At 42.2% G+C, this 15,945-nt stretch overlaps 1 protein-coding gene across 7 annotated transcripts in view; it reads right to left on the bottom strand.

Annotated features, from left to right (window-relative positions):
* The window catches only part of si:dkeyp-72e1.9 (syntaxin-binding protein 4), a 51,081-nt gene that overhangs the window by 21,958 nt on the left and 13,178 nt on the right, over positions 1-15,945 (bottom strand). For 4 of the 7 annotated variants that reach the window (XM_057014550.1, XM_057014547.1, XM_057014546.1 and 1 more), the window contains 2 exons: positions 4,961-5,034; positions 987-1,082 (listed from right to left, as the gene is read on the bottom strand). In XM_057014550.1, coding sequence (XP_056870530.1) covers positions 987-1,082; positions 4,961-5,034 — 170 coding nt within the window. Of the gene's footprint in view, positions 1-986; positions 1,083-4,960; positions 5,035-7,494; positions 7,723-8,050; positions 8,111-8,611; positions 8,738-15,945 lie in introns of those variants that run through there. The other 3 variants (XM_057014549.1, XM_057014552.1, XM_057014548.1) reach the window with 3 other exon arrangements.

Raw genomic sequence — 15,945 nt, 5'->3', positions numbered from 1 at the left:
ACCCTCAGCTCCATCTTCCACTGCATCCATCACCCTGCTCATGCACATTCTTCTTCATATCTCTACTATCTCCTGAAACTGAATCCAATTCCCTGAACTGATACAACACAATCTCCAACCATCCTTTTCCCTGGTGTATGTTCATTTTACCAGCTGTATCAAACAATGGGGATAAAAAAGAGAATTCTATAAATCTGATATCTACTGACTGCAGCCCCTACATTTGCATTTGAGATTAGGTAGCAGGATTTATCCAAGAATTCAAATACCCAAGTTAAAGATGAATAATGCTGGGTTATAAGACGTGCAAAAATAAATCTCATGCAGTTTACTAACTTTTGTACGCTTGGCAGTCCATTTTTTTTTAGCCAGTCACATAATATATAATAGTAACACCATACAGTGGGTACTGACTATTTCTGTTACTGTTTAGGGATCTGAACTTTGCCCCTATAAAGGATATAATGTAGGAACTTCAGACTTCGGGGACAGCAGACAAAAACAGTAAATAACCAAAACATGTGCTCATTGCAATCTTATAATAGTTGACAAATTTCTGAAGTTATTCTAGAATTACCTAAATTAATGTAAACAGTGTGAAATCTGAAGCCAAATTTAGCTTTTTGGTTTTTCTTCCTTCCTGACTTGCAAAAGAAAGTCGACTAGTATCTTTGAGCAAAGAAATCAGGAGCATACAAAAGAAAGATCCATTACAGCAAACACTTTTTATCTGAAAACATGGCGTGATAGCCTGGGAAGGTTTATGCCAACTTTCCTGTTCAGGGCACATTAAGAAATTTTCTTCATGTTTCAGAAAAAGGGGAAAAAAAGATCTTGAGACATTTGGTGGGAGGGGTGGAGCATACATTTGAGATGTGGTAAAGATTTGACTTTGATTTCACTTTTCAACATGTTTTGTAGTGACTCAAAGGACTCAAGTTTTTATCTTCTCAAAACTAAAACTGTAGTTGCACTAGAGTACTCACCATCACTTGAAGCAAGGCCACCCGGTAAAATCCGTTTCACATAGACACCAAACTCTTCTCCAGTGAGCTCCTTTACACCTCCAATTACTTTGATACCTGTTGAGTGGATTTTAAAAATGTATTTCTTCATTAATAAAAAACAACAGAATATACAGACAGAATGTGAATTTAATAGAAGACCACAACATTCTGATAGAGTTTCCTAAAGCCAACAGAGGAGAGCTCAAGCTATGATTTAACAAGGACTCGATCGCTACAAACGTTTTAGATCATTCAACTCAGCTTCTGCTGCAAAAAATATGGAAAGGTTCAAGAGGGACAAATGCTAATTAATATACATAAATGAATAATAATAACTTGGTCCAGATGGGATTTTACAGCATGTGACCTCACAAGAATATGAGGAAGGTCATCTAACAACACCGACCACTGCTGTCAGAAATGCAATAGTGGTTCCCAATGAAAAAAGTGCTTTAGTGATTATACCCTTTTTGTTTGTGTTTAATGTTACAAAAAGGTCCCGTCACCAGGGAGACAAGTAGATTCGGAGAGTACAATATCTGTTTAAAAACATCCAAGGATTGCTTATTTAAATTAAAAATGCTGTTACATTTAAGAGTTACATTTTAGCCAAATTCCCAGCTGCATTTCTGTGACATTATGTGTGTCACTGGACTGCACTCCAAGGTGCTCCAAAGAAACTACAGACAAGAGGGCCACTGGAGAAGTGGTCTTCACACTGCCCTGACTGTAATGTATTCAAGCAATTATTTTGTGGTTTCAGAGCGATTAAGACAGGACAACTGAGATGTCTTGAATGTTTCAGTCATCTACAAAGAAATAAATTCAAAAGCAAATATTACCATTTTTAATAACTAGCTCATTTGAAATAGATAAAAGATAAATTGTACCTACATCTGTAGAAATGCCCATTATTGGTCAGGCTTTTTCAGGCATTGCAATGAGCTCTGACGCAAAACAAAACGCAGCCTGAACGTAGCACTAAGTAAGTTGGGAGTAAAGAGCCGCGTGTTAATTATGGCTTGTTAGAGAAGCTCAGTGCTCCCTCCTATTTGAAGCTTCTGCAGAGGAAAACACTCTTCTTCTGTTGTTCAGCCTCAAAGCCCTCTCCTCCCCCAGCCCATCATCAGATAAGAAAAACATCATTCTAATGCAGCTGGAGCAACTATAAAGTCGTACTCCCCCTGCTCAGCTTTTTGTTTTCCCAAATCATTATTCCGGCACACGAAGCCTTGAAGGCATGTTTGTTTCCAAAGGATTAAATTTTAAAATACTTTTAAGACCTGACAAAGATCATAAAATGCATGTGATGACAAGACACACTCCCTTGTAAAGGTGGTGTATGATACAAGGACCTCATAAAGAACACAATGGCTGAACATGTCAGTGTCGTTTCTGGACATCAGAGAAGCAAAAAATACACAACTTTAAAGCCCACTCAGGCAATATTGAGTGTGACTGAGATGTTGACTACAGCAGAGGAGGTGCAGCTCTCAGCTGTTACGCAGATTAGCAGGGGCTGTCCTCAGCGTGGGACAGATTGAGCGTTTATTATAGTGCGACACAACACACACTGTATCTGCTGCAGCAGCTCAGATGCACAGCAAAGTGGTCTTTAGGCTTTATATATCGGTCTAGTATGAACATGTGCACGTGCTCAAGTTGGATGACTATAAGCTGCTTTGCTTCTCACCTGTGTTCTGTATTTAGGACTGTGGATGTATGTACGGTGCACACACATACATGCACGCACACATACACACACCTTTTCTGCACCTCTCCTCACACAATACCTTTAATAACTTTACTACATTTAATACATTAATTGATTAATTTTTCACCGTCGTGTGGGGTTTTTTTATCAGCTGGATGACACACAAATCTATTTAAATACATGAAAATGTATCAGTAATGTACTTCAACACAAATTAGATTCCACTAAATTATGATACAGTTAATCTTGGAATATTGAGGTGTTTTAGCTTAAAAGGTTATAGCTTTGTAGCATGCTGTGTAGGCTCGAAACTTCAAAAGATACTTAATTTAGACACTGATTTTCCATTTGAATTTAAAACGGCCCCAATCTTAACCAACCCCTACCTGTAAACTTTGTTTAAAAAATAAAAAGCTTGCAAAAAGCTCACATATTGCCATCATATATCCTCAATCGTCTTCAACACAGGATATGAGTGGCAGAAGCTCCCTGATTGCTTTTAGAACAATATTTTAATACATTCAGTCTCCCCAACTGCTTCCAACTGGTCTGAAAAACCATAGCATGTCTACAACTCCTGTTAATTGCATGTAAATATAAAAATAATTACATTGAGGCTGCCAAATCTATGGACTGTGCAAAATTACTGCATCCACATTTATGGCTACTGTAATTTAGCGATTTCTTGCACATTCTGCCTCAGCTTTAGTTTCAGAGCTGGAGGGAAAAGCTGAAAATGAAATGTTTAAATCCAGTCCAAACCTTTCAGCTATAGCAGATTCATGCTGACATCTTTCTCTTCTCATGGTAAATAGACTGCATTTCTTAGGCTCTCTTACCCAAAGCGCTTTAGAGTGTGTTTCATATTCAGTCCCTGATTTCAAAGAGCTACAGTATCGTGCAAGACGCTGGTCTTAATGCCGGAAGCTTTCTGAGGTGATTTAAAATGACTGAATGCAATCAATGTTAATTCCAAAACCAAAAATACACAGTTTTTTGATAAGTATAGTGTATCTTTTTTTTACTAGTGTGGACAAAGTTGTGACACTGAAGTCAAGCACGTAAATAAAAACAACAGAAGCTCGCTGCATTCTTAATCAAGCCGAGTTAAGTGGGTTAGGGCTTTGCTCCATGACCTACTTCCCCTCCCAGGCAAGCACCAGTATACCTAGTGTGCAGTTAAAACAAAAAAACAAAAAAAAGAGGATTTAAATTATTCCGGTGAGTGACAAAGCAGAGGATGGGCAGGCCAAAAAACACGATGCTGTTGCTTGAGCTGAACATGAAACCTGGACTGCATACAGATATCGTTCTCAACACTTTCATTCTGCAGATGAGCAATGCGGAAGTGTTTTAAAATGAAACCTCTATAGTTTCATAATCCACAAAAATGTACACTAGACAAAACTGGCCATATGTATCATGTCTTCATATATCATATACATAGGGTCTATTTCAGACAATAGATTTAAGTTTTAAAGAATCTGAAATGTAAAACTAGAGAGTGCGTAATTAGACTATTTCATTTATTATTGAAGCGTATATCAAGCTGACACTATTTTCACTATTGGTGTGTTTTGTCTCTCTTAAAATAGTCATTATCATCATCACCACCATTATCAAACCTTTATTTAAAGAGGTGGACATTGCTAAGAAAGCACTGACTTAAACATTTTAAGTTGAAATGCATATAGGGCGAGGACAGTAACACAGGTAGCAATTCAGGATAGCAAGTGGATACGAGCACAAACAGGTATGCAAGTAGTAACAAATAATAGGAATATGAATAGGAACACGTAACACTTCAGTACAAAACTCTGTTAGATGAAGCACGAGTCAGTAGTAAGAGCAGAGCAGCTTCAGCAGGAAGTGGACAAAAATTGTTGCTCAAGAAGAGCTTTAATTGGACTCACTTGGATTTGTTTTGCTGCTGATCCATGAGGAGATGTGCATGTCTCTTTTTCTCTCTGTCTCTCGCTTTCTGACTTCAATTTAACCTTAAACAATCGTATTTGCAAATAACTTCCTGAAATAATCCTCCACAGTGAAAGAATAAATGCTATATTTAGTTATACTATCACAGGTTGGTATCTTGTTATCTCATTTCATTTTCTTTTATTACAGATTTCAAGTCTAGAAAAAGTGTTGGGCTCAGTGTTTTTGGGTGCACAAGAGCAGTGGGCCTTTTTTATCGGGAGGATCTCTGTCTTCTATACTGAAAAGGTAAGGGAAGACTTACCCAGGCCATTCTCACAGTCCGTGAACTCCAGGGAATGAACAGCTCGGTCGACTCCGTATGGACCCATTAGTGTCCTGTTAAAGATGGAGACAGTGACAGAAGATGCAACAAAAGCATTAAGATCTCAAACAACCAGTTGCATGAATATCACTGCAGAGTTAAAAAGGCTGCATCCTGGGCATAAACATTTTCAATCAATTCAAAAAGAAGGGACACAGTCTTCTTTTTCTGAGGATTTACACCTCCTTATTATGATTACCAAACTTAATCTAGAGAAAAAGTATATTTTACTGACATATGATGGGAGTGCTAATAATCCCATTATTTAGTCTCATGCTGTGGAATAACAGCATAGATACTGCAGGCTCCTGTCCTATTGTTTTATCTTTTCATAGAATTGGTTTAAATTTGGAAACAGCCCATACTTTGGTGTGAGGGTAAGAAAGCAGAGGACGTCATCATGAATTCCATAGCAGTGTAGTTAATTCTGAGCAATTAAGATGTCCAAACAACAGAATATTACCGCTGCATGATGCAGTTTATTAGCCTTAATTATATTTATACTACAAAAAATGATTTCATGTCTGAAGTTGGTTTATTATTTTTGTGTTTGAAAGTGCTTTTTAAGTATTAATATTTTCATAAAAATGCCTTTACTTTACAATTCTGCTGAAGTGTTTGAATGGTTCAACAAATTTTAACCAGGTAAATCCTGAGTAATACAGTAATGTCTTGAAAACACAACAGGAACATATGCTTTTTGTTATTTTATAGTCAATCCAGAAACCTTCTATGATGGCTAAAAGTCATAGATAAAAGTCATGCAGAAATTTGTTTAGAATTAAAAAAGAGTCCAGTAAAATGTCTCGTTTCTCTTGCTTATTAGTCCATTCAAGTGGCTCCACTGGCAACTTAAAACATGGACCATCATTAAAAGATATATATATATATATACATATCATAAATTGGTGCACACTTACTACTTGTGTGGTTTGCTGTGGTCCTATTTTGGAAATATGGTACATTGTCTGCTTAGCAACAGTTTCCTCTCTGGTTGCAGCCAGAGAGACAGGCAGGATTATCAATATTTAAGCAGGAGGGGATTCTTCAGAAAACGGATTGACACTCCCACTGCTGTCGGTGAGACAACAGGCTAATTATGGACATGGAACTTCAAATGACACCAGAGCCAGAAAGAGAAATCGCTGTTCATAAACTAAGATGGCAGAAAGGGTACATAGTTAATTTACAAGGTTTCTGTCATTTTATTAACAGTGTTATTCTTTATTTTACTGATTTTGAGATGTACTGCATTGCCGTTGCTGAAAGTTTAAAAGATCTTTCATTGCTTCGAACTTTCAGGCTAAACAAAATGTGTACAAGCACCAGTTCTTTAAACTATTCTTAAACTGGCTTCACAACAAAGAGATTGTGTGTGTGTGTGTGTGTGTGTTTGTGTGTTACAAAGAGAGAGAGAGAGATGCAGAGATTTACAGAGATATGCAAACTTTAAACACTGCTGGTTTCCGTCACTGATCTTCGTAAATATCTCACTCCAATCACACATTCTGAACCTAATCTTTTTTTCATTTCATTACATTTTTTTGATTCAGTTGTAGAAAAATGAGACTTCATAAAAATTGACTACAAGAAAATTCTTTAAAACACTGTAACACAGATAGCATTGATCAGGAAAGCTTAGGAAATTTGGAAATAGTATTTTACTTGACATCACATGTATAACTGAATACTGTAACTGTCACTAATGCTTTGACAAGACAGACAATACATCAACCGACTCCCACATCTTTGCAGCTCCATGTGTTGTAACTGCACTGAACCAGATGGTGTCGACTTATTTTTACTATTCCACTGGTTTGGTTCAGATAAATATCTTTGGAACATGGAGTGATGGACGATGCATGGCAACTTATCTCGTTAGTTTGGGTTGACTTCACTTGTTATTACAGCTTTTAATAATTACTAAGATATCTATAATGGCAAGATAGATAACTTTTTATGACAGGTCTAATCGTATTTGATTAATCTTACATTGTTTGACTTTCGTTTTAGAAAGAGAACGCGAATCTCAACAGTCCATATTTGAATTGCCAAAATGCCTACATCAAACACCCCCTGCGCATTTTGCGCGGCCGACAGGAGACACATGTGTTGATCTCAGTACGAGATGTTCCAAACGCGTCAACAGTTTGTGTTCCCCTAACAGCCAGCTGAGAGACAATGCTGAACATTTAAGTCCAATTCCACATTCGCCTTCGTGACAGTTAATCGGAGCAGCGCGCGTCAACCGTAGCTCAATGAACCACGGCACTGTTGTTCCGCGGACATTTGTCTGGATTCCACTTGCTCTGAAACAAACATGACTAGATAGCCTATGCATAGTAAATATTTATGCTATATATCTCGGTCCAGCGGCAGAACGACAGTCCCACACTACATAAAGTGCATTCCGTCACCCCCCGCTCTTCGGCTAGATGAACACCATTTAATTGACAATTTTATTTTATTTTTACCTGCTAATGATGACAGCTCCTTTGTACATGACTGAAAAGGTTGGCATGTTGACATTGAGCCGCTTCTCTGCAGGGACGGATGGTTAAACGGCGGGAGCTTCAGCCGTCGGCCAGCAGCCACATGCTGGTGCGTCGGCAGACACTCGGGCTCTAATTCCAGTAAACCTAGCAGACAGTCGGCTCCATGCATCTCCACCTTCACTCGCACACTTAATCTCTTACATAAAAATTTTAGGGGGGAAAAGGATGACACTGAAACCACCGGTTGATAAATGGTTTGTGAATGTTTGATTCTCGTTTAACGTCAGTTAAAGGTCTTTTTTCTGGTTTTACGTTACTCTTTCCGACCATACCTATCTTATTATGTTCTAACCAGCGCTGCAGTTACTGAATATTTTAAAACATCCTTGATTTTTATTTTTTAAGATACATTTGCTCTATTTTTTTTGTTTGAAACTTTAAACACTCATAGATAATATTGAAAACAACTCTTTTGGTTCTGAAAGCTCACTAAGTCAGATGAGACATCAGGATTGACAAAGTAATGCACAAATACCTCACAGCTCATGCAGCGCAAGACCTTTGATATTAGATGAATCTGTCCTTTATTCCCGAGTTGGTCTCGTTCTTGAAACTCTCCTCGTAATGCACAGTAATCTCAGTCCGCAATGGGTCTCCAAGATTCCATGATGCCCATAAAGGGAATATTGCTCTGACACAAGGCTGTATATAAGAAACCCTCAATTTTAAATCCCAGCTAAATTGTGGTTGCTGAATTCAAACCTAAGTGTGAAGTTGCTGTAAGAGCACAAGTATAATCTAATTTAAACAGCCATGTTGATTGAAAGAACCCAACTTGATTGATTTATTTAAATCCAAAGCCTAGGATCAGGTAAAAGTAAAACGTAATGTTTTTAAAACATGTAACATTCAAACATTCAAATAAACTGTCAATTTTTGGGAGAAGTGACATGGCTCCAGTTTTGACTTCAGTTTTAAACATTACAGGAACACAAGGTAAAGAAGACTGCCAACCTAATCACATCATCTTAACACACATGGCCTCACAATTCCAGGACAATATGGGAAAAACAATTTTAAAGTGCTGGAAACATACCTGGCAAACCCAAAAGGCACCTTCAACCTCTGGAACATGTTTCTAGTTTTGGTAAACACCTTGATATTGGATTCATGTTGTTACCTTTGGCTCTCCGTGGTGAACAGTGGCTGCCAAGTTGATGGCAGACTTATTGAAGAGTGCCAATTGATGATGGGATGATAAGATTATAACAAAAGGATAATACATGCAAATCCATATTGTACAATGTGCTAAATATAGACTTTACTAAGAGGGCTACTCAAAGGCTTACCACAGATGCACTCATACTTATACCATGGATTCTGTATTTATACATTTAGAACAACTGACCATTAACTTGTGGAGAACCCTGACTGAATTTGGAGCATCCCTGGTGAAGGATTACAGGAAAGGATATACATTCTTTCTCTATTCACCTGTCCATTTTCTTTTATTGGTTACTTCTTAATGGCCGTTTCTCAGTATGCAAACTTCTCCAGCCTTGTATTCTGTTGCTCTTACCAAACAGCATCAATGGTTTCTTAATTGTAGTTCCAGTTCAAAGTTTGCAATCTGCCAAGCATGCTCCAAATTTCCCTCAAAGCAACTTGCTTTACCCTTTTCATCAAGCATCCATCAGACATGACTGGTCTGGACTTGGGACAGCTGGATATCCCACAATGCATTTCATATTTGTCAGCAGGAGCAGTAGCAAGGGCAAAAAAAAGTGTGTGCCTCAAAGTATCAACATCCAAGTATGAACTACTGCAGGTCAAATGAGCAGTCCTACAAATTATGAATTGAGAAACAACGATGTCTCAACAGGCTGATAGATGTTATCACAGCATACACCAGGAGAGAGGCAGGACAGGATACGAGTCCATCTCAAGACACAAATCATTTTACTCACGCAGACACAGGCACACGGAAGAGCCGTTAAGCCTCTCCCAACAACTTAATGTGAATGTTCCTGAACTGTGTGAGGAAACTGGATGAAACCCAGAGGTGGACAGAGAACATGCAAAGTCCACATGGTTTTTGGAAAAGTATTCTCCCTCTTAGACCCTATAGAGGCCCTGTGTGTGTCCTCATTTGAGGGTGTATGCATAAATGCTAAACATTCAGGTGTCAGGAGATCAAGAATTGGTTTTGGTTTTCCCATTTGTCAACCTTAGACATTTCATATTATAAAACATTTCTTCAAAAATAAACGTAAAATTCCGGATTTGAAAATTGAATATTTTTCAATCACTGCAGGTGACGGATAACTAAAAACCTACTTTATCACCTTTTGAGGAAAAGTAATTGCCCACTAAACCATAAGACTTGCCACCCTTACTATCGACAACTCTAATCAAGCGTTTGCAGTAAGTTTCAGTATCCACAATTTTATGGGGATATTTTGTATTGGGTTTTTTTTTAATTATCTTCATTAGTTTTATCAACTATTTCAGATAACTTTCCCTCAATTTCCTGATGAAAAGAAATAAAGCATGATTTCTAACTTCAGAAGCAGCATTTCTGAAGGCAGGCCTTTTAACCTAGCCAAGTGTTCAGAAGTTTCCTTAGGGTTTCAGATTAGAAGAAGTTGAAAGCTGTCCAGGCTCTTTCCTAATCCAGGAGTCTCCACAATCAATTTCAGAGAAATACTTGAGTGCTGTGGCAACCAACATCTTATCATTGCTATTATATGATTTATCCATAGTTGTTCAAACAGAAATAAATTGGAACCTTTTTATTAAATTTGATTAAATCTTTGGCAAGAGATTTAGCCACCTGTATCAGCATTCACACACAACAAAATCACCATTGTGCTTGATGTAATAAGTGCTTTCTCTCTCTCAGTACTAAAAAACATATAGTTCTTAAGCTTATAAAAAGACAACCATTTTCTGCAGATTTTCTTAGGAAAAATTTGACATATTATAATTCCTGTCACACAAAAAATAAATTGTTGCATACAGTATTCAATATAATGTAGACACTGTTTTGTTTTCACAGTGGAACAAAAGGTCATACGTGCAAAGACACAACTGTCTCACAAAGGATATTAAGCCTTCCATTCACAAGCACCTTCTTTACTCCTCTATCCATACATCAGTGCTCAGGTGTGCGTGTGCTTTTTAAAATGGAAGCCCGTAAAATTTGTTTAAGGTGGGTGAATATTTCAAAAAGCTTTTGATTTGGGTATCTTGCATTTACTTTGATCAGCCAGTGGATTTAAAAAAAGCATAAAAAGCTGCTTTTCTAAAATATATATATATAAAAAACAAAGTACCAGACCTGTCTCTATTGGAGGACTTGAACGTGACACTGTCAACCATCACTACCATCACTGACACTGTATGCAGTGGCAACAGTAATCCTGCAGATGCTTGGCTACAAGAAGAACAACATGAAGAGCCAGAAGGAGCAAACTGCCTCACAGAGAAGAAGGCTAGAGGCAATAATCATGGTGGCATGGAGAGAAGTCAGCCTTCTAACAGACCTGAGTAGAGGCATGGATCTAAGGACAGAGCTGCCCAAGAAATATAACAAACTGTCCACAACTGGGGCAGTGGAGACTGCTAAGCAAAGGCTCACAGCCCTGAACAAGGTGTTCTCCAGCCAAAAGTACACTCTCAGTGTCAGGGCAACAAGATAACAGATCCCCCCCCCCCCCTCCACACACACACACACACACACACACACACACGCACACGCACACACACACACACAGGCTGAGACTGAGCAATACTGGAAGAGTGTCTGGGAGAAAGAGGCAACACACAACACTAATGCCCAATGGCTGCTAGACCTACAGGCACAGCACAGCCAACTTCCAGAATAGGACCCAGTACTTATCACCTTAGCAGAAATCCAAACAAAATGAAGTGTCCAAAATGAAGAGCTGGCCAGCACCAGGGCCCGATAGGATTCAAGCCTATTGGCTTAAGAAGCTGACTACACTCCGTGAACGCCTGGCAGCACAGATGAACCAGCTGCTAACATCGGGGAAACACCCAGAGTGGCTAACCCAGGGCCAGGACAGTACTCATAATGAAGGAACCCCACAAGGGCACAATACCATCCAACTACTGGCCCATAACCTGCCTCATCACCACATGGACGCTTCCATCAAAGATCATAGCGGCTAAGATCAGTAGGGATATGGATCAATACCTGAGCAGAGCACAGAAAGGCATAGGCAACAACACCAGAGGTGCCAAGCAGGTCGACGGGGCAATTGATCAGGACTGTAGGACACAGCACACCAACCTGTGCACTGCCTGGATTAATTACAATCCAATTGATTGAGTCAATGCCGCACAGATGGATACTGGAGTGCCTAAAGCTGTATAACATCAACAGGACACTAAGAGAGTCCATCAAGAACTCCATGAAGCTGTGGAACACGACTCTGTATGCCAACTCAAAGCCAATTGCACGGGTGAGCATCAGATGACAATGCATGACATTGACTCCCTGATTCACCTCACTATACAGCAAAGACATTGGGATGGCTAGGGTTAGGATTCGGACTAGATAAATGGACCAGCTCTACACCCTCAGCAGGGTCTTCGAGGGTGCATGGGAGTTTGCCCAACCAGTCCACATGTGTTTTGTGGACTTGGAGAAGGCATTCGACCGTGTCCCTCGGGGGGTCCTGTGGGGGTCCTCCGAGAGTATGGGGTGTCGGGCCCGCTGACACGGGCCGTCCGCTCCTGTACGATCGGTGCCAGAGTTTGGTCCGAATTGCTGGCAGTAAGTCGAACTCGTTTCCGGTGAGGGTTGGTCTCCGCCAGGGCTGCCTTTGTCACCGATTCTGTTCATAATTTTTATGGACAGAATTTCTAGGTGCAGTCATGGTGTTGAGGGGATCCGGTTTGGTGACCTCAGGATCGGGTCTCTGCTTTTTGCAGATGATGTGGTCCTGTTGGCGTCATCGGCCCGTGACCTCCAACTATCACTGGATCGGTTCGCCGCCGCATATGAAGCAGCTGGGATGAAAATCAGCACCTCCAAATCCGAGGCCATGGTTCTCGACCGGAAAAAGGTGGAGTGCCTTCTCCGGGTCAAGGAGGAGATCCTGCCCCAAGTGGAGGAGTTTAAGTACCTCGGGGTCTTGTTCACGAGTGAGGGAAGAATGGAGCGGGAGATCGACAGGCGGATCCGCAGTAATGCGGACTCTGCACACGGTCCGTTGTGGTGAAGAGAGAGGCTGAGCGAAAGCGAAGCTCTCGATTTACCGGTCGATCTTCGTTCCTACCCTCACCTATGGTCATGAGCTTTGGGTAATGACCGAAAGAACAAGATCACGGGTACAAAGCGGCTGAATGAGCTTCCTCCGTAGGGTGGCTGGGCTCTCCCTTAGAGATAGGGTGAGAAGCTCTGCCATCCGGGAGGAGCTCAGAGTAGAGCCGCTGCTCCTCCGCATTGAGAGGAGCCAGATGGGGTGGCTTGGGCATCTAGTCAGGATGCCCCCTGGACGCCTCCCTGGTGAGGTGTTCAGGGCATGTCCCTCCGGTAGGAGACCCCCGGGGAGACCCAGGACACGTTGGAGAGACTATGTCTCTCGACTGGCCTGGGAACGCCTGGGGATCCCTCCGGATGAGCTGGAGGAGGTAGCTGGGAGAGGGAAGTCTGGGCTTCTCTCCTAAGGCTGCTGCCCCGCAACCCGACCCCGGATAAGCGGTAGTGGATGGATGGATGGACTAGATAAATGTGGGTAGATATATAGAAGAGGAAAGGCGATCGCAACTGTTGGGTTTGAACTACCCGAAGGGAACATTACAGATGTGCAGGACAGTTACAATACCTGGGGATCCTGCAGGCAAATGGTAACCATGAGGAGGCAGCTAGGATGTCAGCCACAGCCAAATACCTACAGAGGTTAAGCAGGTTCTGAAAGTCAGCTGAATGGTAAGAATCCAGGCTATAAACACCTACACCCTGCCACTGGAAGAGATACAAGCCACTGACATCAAGACAAAGAGGCTCCTCACCATGCAAGGAGGTTTCACCCTCAGTCCATACATCAGTGCTCAGGTGTGCGTGTGCTTTTTAAAATGGAAGCCCGTAAAATTTGTTTAAGGTGGGTGAATATTTCAAAAAGTTTTTGATTTGGGTATCTTGCATTTACTTTGATCAGCCAGTGGATTTTAAAAAAGCATAAAAAGCTGCTTTTCTAAAATATATATATATAAAAAACAAAGTACCAGACCTGTCTCTATTGGAGGACTTGAACGTGACACTGTCAACCATCACTACCATCACTGACACTGTATGCAGTGGCAACAGTAATCCTGCAGATGCTTGGCTACAAGAAGAACAACATGAAGAGCCAGAAGGAGCAAACTGCCTCACGGAGAAGAAGGCTAGAGGCAATAATCATGGTGGCACGGAGAGAAGTCAGCCTTCTAACAGACCTGAGTAGAGGCATGGATCTAAGGACAGAGCTGCCCAAGAAATATAACAAACTGTCCACAACTGGGGCATTGGAGACTGCTAAGCAAAGGCTCACAGCCCTGAACAAGGTGTTCTCCAGCCAAAAGTACACTCTCAGTGTCAGGGCAACAAGATAACAGATCCCCCCCCCCCCCCTCCCCCCCCCCCCCCCCCCCCCCCCCCCCCCACACACACACACACAGGGCTGAGACTGAGCAATACTGGAAGAGTGTCTGGGAGAAAGAGGCAATACACAACACTAATGCCCAATGGCTGCTAGACCTACAGGCACAGCACAGCCAACTTCCAGAATAGGACCCAGTACTTATCACCTTAGCAGAAATCCAAACAAAATGAAGTGTCCAAAATGAAGAGCTGGCCAGCACCAGGGCCCGATAGGATTCAAGCCTATTGGCTTAAGAAGCTGACTACACTCCGTGAACGCCTGGCAGCACAGATGAACCAGCTGCTAACATCGGGGAAACACCCAGAGTGGCTAACCCAGGGCCGGACAGTACTCATAATGAAGGAACCCCACAAGGGCACAATACCATCCAGCTACTGGCCCATAACCTGCCTCATCACCACATGGATGCTTCCATCAAAGATCATAGCGGCTAAGATCAGTAGGGATATGGATCAATACCTGAGCAGAGCACAGAAAGGCATAGGCAACAACACCAGAGGTGCCAAGCAGGTCGACGGGGCAATTGATCAGGACTGTAGGACACAGCACACCAACCTGTGCACTGCCTGGATTAATTACAATCCAATTGATTGAGTCAATGCCGCACAGATGGATACTGGAGTGCCTAAAGCTGTATAACATCAACAGGACACTAAGAGAGTCCATCAAGAACTCCATGAAGCTGTGGAACACGACTCTGTATGCCAACTCAAAGCCAATTGCACGGGTGAGCATCAGATGACAATGCATGACATTGACTCCCTGATTCACCTCACTATACAGCAAAGACATTGGGATGGCTAGGGTTAGGATTCGGACTAGATAAATGGACCAGCTCTACACCCTCAGCAGGGTCTTCGAGGGTGCATGGGAGTTTGCCCAACCAGTCCACATGTGTTTTGTGGACTTGGAGAAGGCATTCGACCGTGTCCCTCGGGGGGTCCTGTGGGGGGTCCTCCGAGAGTATGGGGTGTCGGGCCCGCTGACACGGGCCGTCCGCTCCCTGTACGATCGGTGCCAGAGTTTGGTCCGAATTGCTGGCAGTAAGTCGAACTCGTTTCCGGTGAGGGTTGGTCTCCGCCAGGGCTGCCCTTTGTCACCGATTCTGTTCATAATTTTTATGGACAGAATTTCTAGGTGCAGTCATGGTGTTGAGGGGATCCGGTTTGGTGACCTCAGGATCGGGTCTCTGCTTTTTGCAGATGATGTGGTCCTGTTGGCGTCATCGGCCCGTGACCTCCAACTATCACTGGATCGGTTCGCCGCCGCATGTGAAGCAGCTGGGATGAAAATCAGCACCTCCAAATCCGAGGCCATGGTTCTCGACCGGAAAAAGGTGGAGTGCCTTCTCCGGGTCAAGGAGGAGATCCTGCCCCAAGTGGAGGAGTTTAAGTACCTCGGGGTCTTGTTCACGAGTGAGGGAAGAATGGAGCGGGAGATCGACAGGCGGATCCGCAGTAATGCGGACTCTGCACCGGTCCGTTGTGGTGAAGAGAGAGCTGAGCCGAAAGGCGAAGCTCTCGATTTACCGGTCGATCTTCGTTCCTACCCTCACCTATGGTCATGAGCTTTGGGTAATGACCGAAAGAACAAGATCACGGGTACAAGCGGCTGAAATGAGCTTCCTCCGTAGGGTGGCTGGGCTCTCCCTTAGAGATAGGGTGAGAAGCTCTGCCATCCGGGAGGAGCTCAGAGTAGAGCCGCTGCTCCTCCGCGTTGAGAGGAGCCAGATGGGGTGGCTTGGGCATCTAGTCAGGAT

Source organism: Takifugu flavidus, chromosome 18, assembly GCF_003711565.1.
Source record: "Takifugu flavidus isolate HTHZ2018 chromosome 18, ASM371156v2, whole genome shotgun sequence".
Lineage (NCBI taxonomy): Eukaryota > Metazoa > Chordata > Actinopteri > Tetraodontiformes > Tetraodontidae > Takifugu > Takifugu flavidus.
This window is presented reverse-complemented; position numbering and strand designations above follow the sequence as displayed.